Here is an 11,747-nt window from a genome sequence, read left to right as displayed (position 1 = left end):
TCCCCTTGGACTGCAGCCTTGTGTGAACCCAGGAGCGTCAGGCTCGGTGGCCGAGCCACCTAGGTGGCCGGCCACCTGGGCCAAGCCCAGATCTAGGCCCAGATCTGAGCCCAAATCTGGTTCTAAATGCCTATAAATAGGCTTGGTGGCTCATTGTTTTAGAGGTTGGAACTTTTGGAGCCGAAACTCTGCTGGATTGAGAACTCACCTTAGGATTTTCATACTTAGAAGACTCGGACTCTTAGATCTGGTTCTTGGCGATCATCCACGCCAAATAAGGCAGGAGTTCGAGAGAGATCAGATCTGAGATCTACATGGTTTCTCTCCGGATCAAAGCTTGGCCTTTGATCCCGAGAAGAGTCTCGATTTCGCTTGGTCGATTTCGATTACTAAAGGCTATTATTTCCTTGGTAAAATAATCCCCTCGGCTGTTATTTCCTTCGTGAGATAGTACCCGCTATACCGTGTAGATCCGACCGGATCAAGATCGCGCGGTGGTCCACGGATTAACCCCGGCGCAGTATGTTAATGGAACTTTTAACCTTGATTTATTTTATCCAAAAAGCGCTTCTTTTGATTTATATGGTTTTTGTGATGCCGACTTTGCCGGATGTAAGGTAGATCGCAAGAGTACTAGTGGAACATGCCAATTCTTAGGAAATTCCCTTGTCTCTTGGGCTTCCAAGAAACAAAATTGTGTTGCATTGTCCACTACGAAAACGGAATACATTGCCGCCGGCTTATGTTGTGCTCAAGTCTTATGGATGAAACAAAGCCTAGTTGACTATGATTTGAATAGTTGTAATTTTCATTTTTTTTTGATTTTGTTGTAACCGGATCTTATAAAAAGACCGGATCTTTTGTAACCAAAAAACTGTTACTTGAAAAAACAATGACTTCAATGAAAACAACTTTCACCGCGAACAATCTGGCGACCACAGTGGGAGCCACCGATCTCACTGCCGAGATCGTTGCGTCGCAGCCGCCATTGCCGCCGGCTTATGTTGTGCTCAAGTCTTATGGATGAAACAAAGCCTAGTTGACTATGATTTGAATTTTCAAAATGTTAAAATCTTTTGTGATAACACAAGTGCTATAAATATTTCCAAAAATTCGGTTTTGCATTCTAGACCTAAACATATTGATGTAGGCCATCATTTCTTACGCGATCATGTAGAAAGACAAGATGTATCCCTAGTATTTGTTGACACCAAATCTCAGGAGTATCTGTCATCCTCGTCCGGATCGACCTCCCCCCTCAAGTCCAAGAAGTTCTCCTCCAGGAAAAAGGTCCGTTGGTATGAAGAAGTTAAGAATACCAACGAAGATCTCACCCCAATTGATGGCAAAGTTGCATCAGGTGAAGCTCCACCGACCTCCAACCAGGTCAAGCTTGTTCTGGCCAACTCCTCCGTCACTCAGGGGGTAGGGCTTATGCACTATGTGAAAGTTCTACATTGCTTGCTTGATTAGTTGCATGTTGCATTTGGCATTTCTCCTTACCCCATTTTTTATGGTGACAAAGGGGGAAGAGAAATCTCCTCATTTGTTGCATATATTTAGGGGGAGCTCATAGATAGGGGAGCACCTATCTACCTATCTATAAGCTATTTTATTTTTGCTCTTATATAATGGTTGGTTGTCATCATCAAAAAGGGGGAGATTGTTAGCCCTTATGTTTTGATGATGTTCTTACAACCACCATTATCGGTACTAATGGCTTATTGAGTATAAATATAGTAAATTCATTTGTCAAGCTCGTTAGTGCCATCAACGGAGGATGGATGGAATATATGCTACAACGAAGATAGAGCGCATTCACAAGCGCCGCGCATTATCAGCGCAGGCACGGGCTCAAGTCCAAGAGGCCCGTAGAAGACTGCAGAAGGAAGTAGCCAAGAAGCCGCCACCAACTCGTCAAGTATGGAGGCCGAAGTCTGAAGCGGCGATTCAGACTAAGGAACAATCATTGCGGCCTTCGATGCAAGTTCAACCTCCGGCGAACCAATCTAAATCGCCGATAATTCCAGTAGCTACTCCGAGAGATCCCGCGGAATCATCCCTAAGAAGGAGGTCAGTTTTGGAGCGCCTCGGTCCGCTTCCCGATGAGCAATGCAAAGCTCCAGTTCAAGAACGTTTGGGCCCGATGAAGAAGCCCCGAACGACTCAACATACTGGGGGTCGCCACCACCTTCAACATGACAAGGAGTTTATGGAAGCTACGCGTACCAATTTGCGCATTGAAGTCCAGGAGCCCGCTGAGAACTCACGCCCAAAAAGGCATGTCTCGAGGCACGTGACTCTTGAAAGCCCAAAGAAGGCAGTTCGCCCTCAAAAGGAAACGTTGTCATCTGATGATGACGACGTTATACCTAAGAAGTTGTGCCAACACACGATAGGTTACTCCGACCGTTGTAGGCATATAAAATTACTTATAGGTCCCCTAGCATAGCTCGGCACAAACCGACGAACCAACGAGGCGACGAGATCGACGAATCGCACGGAAGCGACGGAATGAATCCACCCGCGTGCAGAATCAAGCTAATGAGTTGAGGAATCAACGAGCCATCCAACCAAGGGGAAACTCGGACGAATCACGATCGAATCAAGATCAGTTTCGGACTCGAACTCAGAAGCGGATTTACTGCCAAATCAGGAATCCAAATTACTGCCAAATCAAACCATCAAATCAGAGTCTCAGGTCAACCGAAACACGGACAAACGAGACAACGGAAAACGACTCGAAAAAGTCGGAAAACACCGCCCGCGGGGGCTCGGCCAAAGCCGAGCCACCCCAAGGTGGCTCGGCCTCAGCTAGTGGATTTCTCCTCGAGAGTGGGGAGCGGGGACGTAGGCCAGAGGGCCGAACCTCGTTAACACATCGCGCGTCAAGGATAACGAACTCCTAACTCTATCTCTCTTTCTTTTATCGCATTACTGTTTTGTGGTTTGCTTGTACTGTTTTTTAATTGCATCTTAGAGCCTCTTGACCCTAATCACCCCCCCTCTAGGGTCCAACATGTACTACTAGAAAAATAATAATAATATATTTCTTATTGTCCATCACCCTTATCAACTCAAGACGTGGTATCATAACCACTCTTGCAAATCAATAATTGGTATCAGAGCAGGCAATCAGAGACGGGCTCTCTCCTACAGTGATCCTATCGACGTTACCGAAGTGCATGCTTAGTCTAGGACTGTGAAGTTAATTGGCCAGGGACCAGACTTGCGTGAAGATACTAAAACAGTACCACGTCATGATGGTGGATCTGTCAAGTACTATTACTACCCTCAAGAAACTCTACGGTAATAACTACAACTATATTACCTCGGGAAGCTCGTGGACATTAAAGCCGATAATGCTATGTATGTGCTGAAGCCGAAGTAGAAGAAGATCTCGTAGACTATATGTGAGATGTCAGAACTCCGAAGGAGGCATGGGATATGCTCACTACACTTTTCTCAAAGAAGAACGACGCTCGACTTTAGCTCTTTGAGAATCAACTGGTGACCTTACCACTGAAGAATCTGACTACCAGTCAGTACTTAAACCAAGTAAAATCACTCTATTTAGATATTGCTCAACTAGATCAATTTTTTAAAGTGTTCGATGTAAGGATGAGAAGAGTAATCATCCACAGCTCGAGATCAAAGTACCACGGGCTTGTTGCTGCTACACACAGCTGGCCGACTCAACCAACACTATTAAAGTTAGAGAGTTTCCTCACTACACAAGAGATCTGAGCCAAAACAAATGGCTAGCATTTCAATAAGAAGTGAAGGTGAGGTGTGGTTCAACAATAAGGAACGAAGCAAGTGGTATGCCAAGGCTGACTCAAATATGCAGCCAAGGAGTTCATACACCAGAAAAGCGCGTCAGAGTGAGGAGCAAAGGAACCTTTAGAGCTCGTGCACTCAGATGTATTCATCTGAGTGAAGCAAGACCGATAAGTGGCATGCAATACATGATTACTTCTATCGATGATTACTCGAGATATGTCTGAGTATATTTCCTAATGAAAAAGTCAAAAGCATTCTCCAAATTCAAGCAATTTCGAGAAGAAGTCAAAGGAGAACTCGGCAAGAAGATTCGTTGCCTACGCACAGACAACGGGGGAGAATACACATCAAAAGAGTTTTGTGACTACCTGAAACAACATAAGATTCGGGACAGCTAACATGTCCAAATGCTCTGCAGCAGAGTGGTGTTGCTGAAAGGAAGAATCTCCATCTTGGGGAGATATACTAAAGCATGCTTCATGTCAAGAATGCGCTGGGACATTTTTGGGCAGTGTGTATGAAGACTGCGGTGCACATGATCACTCAGCTACAACAACCAAAGCTGGAGTTCATGTCACCCTTTTAGAATCTGTGGAATATCAAACCAACAGTAAGCCATTTCAGAGTTTTCGATTGTGTGTGTTATGTCTTTGTGGCTGATCACTTACGCAACAAGTTTGACAAAAGACCATAAGGTGTATTTTTGTGGAGTATGACAACAAAAGAGTGGAGATGTTGTGATCCATAACCGGAGGATGCTACATATCAAGGAATGTAGTGTTTGACGAAGCCTTGTCTTGGTGGACTCCACAAGAAGTTGTGCTTCTAGAGTCCAATGATCCAAAGGATCGGTTACAAGAGAGGTTGGGGGAGCCAATCAATAAGAAAAATCACAACCGTCAAAGAAGACAGAACCAAGTTTATCCAACATCTCTGAAAGAAAGAATCCGTAGATGAATGGTGTTCATCCGATAACATTAGAATAGGAGCACCCCAATCAGATAGAATATATCAGTGAGGAACAAATAGGACAAATTCGAAGATCGGTCAGACCTAGAAAGCCAAATCTCAAATATGATAAATATGATAATGTCGCTGTAATTGAAGACGTGAAGAAGCCATCCGTGGATGATGAGTATAGATAAATTGTGAAAGAAGAAATCCAAGCATTCACGAAGAATTTAGAATTTTGTTTGGACTCATAGATAGAGAAGCCGCTGCAGAGGGAGAGGGTTAAAGTTAGCAGCCACCAATCAACACTATAGTCACGACCCACCAACAAGTATTTTGTAGCAACACTGCAGCGACCTAACTTTCACAGTGTACACCTACCACATCATCGCCCATAAATAACCTCCCAAAGCCTTCGGTGGATATCATCCCAAATAGCAAGAAAAGGGGAGAGACGGAGGGGAAGAGAGAGAGAAGGAGAAGAAAAATAAATAGTGAGTGGTTGTAAAAGAGTGTAGTAATGTAGTAGAGAGTGTGTTTGTACTTGAGAGAGTCTAAATGGTTGTACTACTAGAGAAATATTAATAATATATTTAAAAAATCTCAGGTGGGCCCCCTGCACTGTAGCAGGAGAGGGGGTGTGGTGGAGAATGTGTCTGTAGTGTTATTCATATTTTTTAGTGTCCACAACTCTTCTTAACTCAACCTCTTACTGTTTTTTTTTTTTTTGCAAACTTACTACTATTTTGAGACTTCTCCCTACCATGTGCATCAGAGGGTCTTATTTGATACATTCTAAATGTTTTATCGTCACTCTTTCTTTCATTAACTATGTTATTGTCAACATTACTTGTCTAAAGTTCAAGGTTTGAACCCCAAGTTTAGAAGGTTTTTGTTAACTTATCCTTCTATTTTTGACAGTAAAGCGTATTGTCAATCAAGTTTCAATCAGCTAGCTAGACTCTGCAATTGCGGATAGACTATATAATATAACCCAGTTGCAGATAAACCCATTATAGTTTTACTGTCGCAGATAGACCCTCGGATAGACTATATAATATAACCCAGTTGCAGATAAACCCATTATAGTTTTACTGTCGCAGATAGACCCTTGAGTGAATTCTTACAACTCTTTTATCCGCAGATAAACCCATTATAGTTTTACTGTCGCAGATAGACCCTTGAGTGAATTCTTACAACTCTTTTATCCATTGAAAAACAGAAATTTATTATTTAACAGATAGACCTTCTCAAGGGTAAAAGAGTAACAACTATTCACAATCTTATCTGTCACAATAAAGAAAGAACAAGGGGTATCCCCCGGGGAGGGGGAAAATTCCCATTCCAAGCTTTTGCTTAATTATCCATCGTTAACTCATGCACTATAATATCATGTTACCAAAATGCCACAACATTAGCATCATCACTTGCCAGCGCCTAATCAAATACATGCCTTCAGTTCAGAGGGAACAAGATCCAACCATCTATTCATTTTTGGAGTCCAACTGAATATCACAATAGATGAAACAAAACAACTCTCGTGTGAAGACAAAACATAGGTACCTACAAAGTATTCAACAGGCACACATCACCTTGGCAGGTGTACAATAATGAATAAGTAGACAGCTGCATATCAAATACTTAACTCCTCCGAAATATAGATAACCAAAATTTTTTTATCCACTCAAACATAAAAACTCATTTAACATTTTTTTTTCATAAATAATGCACACCATCAATACTTCTCTGCTAATCTTGCGGACACAGCTCTGAGCTTGGAATAGACCTTGCCTGCAGGAGATCCTAAAATGAGACTACAAAGTGAATCTCTAGCAACCTTTATGTTCAAAAAGGAACCCAGAATATGAATTTTGGAATCAGCTATAACTATACGAGTACGAGTAGAATTTTCAATGGCAAATTTTGTTTTGCCCCCTTTTCCCGAAAGCCTGCCAATTGCACGAGAAAGGTGCTCCCCTCGAAGTGTCTTGACATCCTTGATCTCGAAAGAGTCTACGTAGAGATCATCAAGTCGGAGAAGGGCCACGGCATCTGCGACATCAAATCCTAGCATGAAGGCGTGGACAAAATCCGCACATTTCTGAAGGTTTGAGACGTCTGGGGTGTCTTTTTGAGTTTTTAGCTCTACTTTCCTGGCCTGTAACAGAAAAGTAAGCTTTATAGCTGTCCAATAAGTAGTTAAAAGTAACTTATTCGCACAAAAAAGGAGATGAATGAGAAAAATATGTACTTAAAGAGTCACGCCTAGAACGGTCAGGACAATAGTTACGATACTGCTTAATCGAAGGACAGTATGTTACAGGAAGAGTGTTCTACATAACTGGTCATGGACAGACAGTATGTTATATAGGAAATTTATAGAAAATGGCTTCTGATGTTACAGGAAACTATTAATAGAAGACTACTAACAGGACAGTGTCTCCACTACCCATATGCCACTATCAAAACTGGAACTGAGAGAGGGGCAGCTACGGGCTAAATGGATTGAGTCAAATGCCCATGGTGCTACACCGCTACTATCAAAACTGGAACCGAGAGTCCGAGAGGGTCAGCTATGAACTAAATGGATTGAGTCAAATCAATCCACATGAAACTCTGGCTTGAAAGTAGAAGATGAAGCAGAAGTGTCAAATGTCAGCAAACAATACTTAATCCCCTTCTCTAATTCTTCCTTGGATTTTCCTCTACTTCTCCATCTTTTCTTCTATTATAATTCCTTCATCGACTTACGTTTTTCCCTTCAGAGGAATCCAAGAGGTTTATTATGTACAACTAAATGAGCTTAAACTACATAACTAAAAGAACTACCAGCCAGCTGGAGCTAAGTACATAACTAAACAAATCTACCAGCTATCTGACTGGACATCTAGATCACGATGAGGCCCTCAATTTGCTTATCGGACTTGACCAGAGTCATTGAGAGCAGATTGCACGAAACTCGTTGCTTCCTTTGTGGGACTCAGCAGAACCTTGTCCGTACCCATAGTTTTTACGGGAAAACACATTTAGATGAAGATAACAATGACAACACAGACTATAATTTGCACATACACGACATTGGCGGTAAAAACATTGTACATGTTAAAATTGATAGACATAAAAGTTACTTTTGCGTTTCTAAATGTTAAGCTAGACTCATTATCAGCCATATTAACATCTGCATAGACTAAAGCTAAATAAAGATTATGTTTACATCTTGAAACAGAGTTTCCCAACAAAATAATCCTGAGGACCAAAAAGTGAACTGGTATTTCCACAAACCCTACACTCTCCTATTGTATTTGCCTTAAGAGATTGCAGATCACCACCGTCTTAAGCTCCACGTCCTTTTCACTTTAGCTACAAACAGGAAAATATCTGTTGAAACCCTTAAAACATAAAGTATCTTTTTAGTGAACTATCTCAGGGTGCTTGGGGAGCTTAGTTTTAGAAGAGTTTAAGCTATGTTAGCTTTTGATGGCTTTTCACTTTCATGACAAAACTTCATAAATATCGTATGGTCAAAATAGTTCATTTGCTTGCTCAAACCTAAACCTAACTTACCTAGCTTATTTAGGTGAGCTTATAAACTAACTTCTTATAATGTAGGAAAGCCTAACTTTTTAAAATGAGACAATGCATAATGGCTACTTATTACAGATGTTAGCAAACAAGCAAATATGGAAAAACTAGCTTAAAAGCTAGTTTAACTGGAAAAAAGCGCCCCAAACACTCTCTAGCCATTGCTATAATAACTATAATTCAATCATTATGGCATCCACAACAGTTGCCCAAGACTCCATAACAATATTTATCAACTATCCATGGTTTATCCTCACCAAGAACAACCTACCTTCTTACAAAATGCACTAATTTCTTATGCCATCTCATGCATAATTCTATTTATCCTCAATAAGAACAACCCAACTTCTAGTCATATCTCACTCAACCTCATCATCGTGATGAATGATTGGCCTTAAATCACAAAATAACCACTCTGAAGCATTCCTTGACCATTGACCCACTCAATATGTTTTCTCAACTTTGCTAACGTTACATTCTAGACACCATACCCTTTAGGGCATGTTTGGATTTGGGTTAATGTTGGGTATGGAAAGGTAGGGGACACACTAATAAGAATTGATTTGAGGTAGATAATGGGAGGGAAGTTAAGACTAAGAGGAAATTTTGAGATTTTGTTTCCCCAAATTCGGATGTAATAGAGGGGTATAATGGAGGGGAAGGGAAGTCTTATAAAGACGATTAATCTTGTAAATTTACATATATTTCCTTACCTTCCCTTCACTTCATTAAACTTCAGTTTGGGAAAACGAGTTCCTCTTGATCCCGTTACTAAATTCCCAAACAAGTTATGCACACTTTAACTTTTCACCATTTGATGTTAGAAACAATTCATCATTTGATGTTAGAAACAATTTTACCATTTGATGTTAGAAACAATATCAACTTAAACTTATCCTATGTTCACCTAACTTTCCTTTGCGAGGGGCAAATCCAAGCCCAAAAAGGTCCTTACTCTAGATCATCTTTTGATGTTAGAAACAATTCATCATTTTGGTATTAGCAAATAGCTTTCCATCCAATTACATCAACAAATACTAGTTATATGTTCGTTTAAAGAATAAAATTTTAAAAACCCTAACCCTAGACAAGAGAAGAAATCAAACCTTGAGATTCATCCTGATATCGATCTTCATATGCTCGTAGACCGGAGTGTAGATCTCCATCCAGTTCTTCTTCAGCGGGGAGAATCTGTGAGCGGGGACCACAACCTTGCGGAATTGGGGCTTGCCATCGGTCATCTCGTGGGCCTTCAACGCCTCGAACTGAGGGCGAGGAGGAAGACGGCCCTCTGTCTCCATGGCCGCCGCCGTCGGAGCTCCTTCGGTCGATGCTGCCGCCATGGTCGTGATGGAGCGAGAGAGAGCAGAGTCGTACCTAGGAATTTTGGGGCCCAAGACGAAATATTAGATGAGACCTAAATGATACAACTCATAATATATTTTATCTCATTCTTCTTACCTTTTGAGCTGCAAAATTACTAATTAAAGTTTTATATTCAATATTTTCTAACACATTATTTTCGATAGATAATATTGCTAAACTATTCACTCTTGTAACATGGTCGATCTTAAATAAGATTTTAGTAATTTTAATTTTGAAAAACTTCTTTTAGCGGAAGCAACTGTTACGGGTATAGTCAATAATATATTTTATCTCATTCTTCTTACCTTTTGAGCTGCAAAATTACTAATTAAAGTTCTATATTCAAAATTTTCTAACACATTATTTTCGATAGATAATATTGCTAAACTATTCAATCTTGTAACATGGTCGATCTTAAATAAGATTTTAGTAATTTTAATTTTGAAAAACTTCTTTCAGCGGAAACAACTGTTACGGGTATAGTCAATAATACACGATAAGCAATACAAGTATTTGGAAAAGAATCTAACCGTTTTATATAGTTCAACACTTCAATTGGACTATTAATCTCTACTTTTAAAATTTCCCTAAGCACCGTCAATTCTGAAAACAAATCAAGTCCATTAATATCTAAATGTTCATCATGTTTTAGTACATTTTCAAGATTAAAACAATATTCTTTCAATTCAATATCATCTAAAGCTTTTAATTTTTTTGAAATCAAACAAAAAACCAAAAAAAAATTCATATGTTTTAAATTGTTCAAACCTACTTTCAATTGAGCCAACTGATTTATCAACTATGTATAAGAAATATTTAATACGAAAAGATTCTTCAGCGTAAAATATTGTTTCATTACCAATATTTTCATCAAATTGTTTTTTTTTCTATTGAATGGGATTACCAAAATCAATAAAGATGATCTTGTAAGAATGGGCATGCATCAAATACAGATAACAAAAAAGATTATTTCGAAAACTCTATTGAGTCACTAGACATTTCACCCCCTTCCAATTTAAAGATCCCAATTGAACTATCTTCAATAGAACAGGAAATGGTCGTGCACTTACTAATAAATTGGATGATCAGACCAACATTAGGAGCTCATAATAAATTAACCACAGCCTCTCTGAGTAGGGGTGAGCATTCGGTCGGTCGGGTTTCGACCAACTATTTGACAACCGAATGGCACCGACACTCTACAGAAAACCGAGTCGGTTTACACAGGATAAGTTCATACCTGAGGATTCAGGGGTCGAAAGCTGCTCGAATCGATGAGAGGCGACGAGATCTCAGCGTCAGCGGCCTCGAGCTCGGCGACGACGACGACGACGACGACGAGCGACGGCCTCGAGCTGGACAGGGATTCACCTCTATTTGTTGGAGATTAGGGTTTGAAGGGATGGTTGTTTGAGGGGGAGAGAGGGGATGGGAGAAGGGGAGGAGCCGAGGAGGTGAGGGGTGGAGACTGGTGAGGGTGGAGATTAGGGTTTAGGAGTTGTGAATGAGGGATTTCATTTTATAGAGTCGGAGTCGGGTAATGGCCAATGGGTACGGGTAGCGGTGAATTACAGTTATATATAACGTAGTTATAAGTGTACTTATATCATATGTCATATGTGTATATTATAATAGAATTACAATTATAATAGAATTCTAGTATATCGTATATAATAGAATTACAGTATAATAATATTTAAGTATCTAGTATTTATAAAAGTAAATCATATAAGTAAATTATATAATTGTACTTAAATAAGCATAATGTAAGTATATAACAAATACATACATAACTACATAAGTGATATATATATACTTATGTTATAACTTATAAATATATACAATATATTTGCATATAATGTATGTATATATAATATATAGTTACACAATATATGTACAAATAAATACATAATTATATAAATATAATAAGCTTATATAGTTACATAATTAATTATTAGCATTTTTTTATCAAAAAAAAAAGAAAAGAGGAAAAAGAGAAAAAGCCGGACCAGGTCAGGCCCGGCCCCGGCCCCGGCCCCCAGACCGGGCCCGGGCCACCAGAGCTC

General features: G+C 39.9%; 1 protein-coding gene across 1 annotated transcript; it reads right to left on the bottom strand.

Annotated features, from left to right (window-relative positions):
* Positions 1 to 6,252: 6,252 nt before the first annotated feature.
* On the bottom strand, positions 6,253 to 11,182 carry LOC109827064 (RNA-binding protein PNO1-like). Its single transcript, XM_020394028.1, has 3 exons — positions 10,922 to 11,182; positions 9,423 to 9,693; positions 6,253 to 6,892 (listed from the first exon to the last, which is right to left on the bottom strand). Exons 2-3 carry the CDS (start codon positions 9,657 to 9,659, stop codon positions 6,470 to 6,472), a joined length of 660 nt encoding a protein of 219 aa, XP_020249617.1. The 5' UTR covers positions 9,660 to 9,693; positions 10,922 to 11,182; the 3' UTR covers positions 6,253 to 6,469.
* Positions 11,183 to 11,747: the final 565 nt, after the last annotated feature.

Source organism: Asparagus officinalis, unplaced genomic scaffold, assembly GCF_001876935.1.
Source record: "Asparagus officinalis unplaced genomic scaffold, Aspof.V1 AsparagusV1_Un12, whole genome shotgun sequence".
Lineage (NCBI taxonomy): Eukaryota > Viridiplantae > Streptophyta > Magnoliopsida > Asparagales > Asparagaceae > Asparagus > Asparagus officinalis.
Note: the sequence above shows the minus strand (reverse complement) of the source record. Positions and strands in the feature narration are given on the sequence as shown.

Bases quoted from the DNA above. Each gene is read 5' to 3' on its own strand.
- LOC109827064 (XM_020394028.1), bottom strand. From the start codon at position 9,659: ATGGCGGCAGCATCGACCGAAGGAGCTCCGACGGCGGCGGCCATGGAG. The intron at 6,893-9,422 runs GTTTGATTTCTT...TTTCTGTTACAG, and splicing joins ATATCAGGATGAATCTCAAG to GCCAGGAAAGTAGAGCTAAA.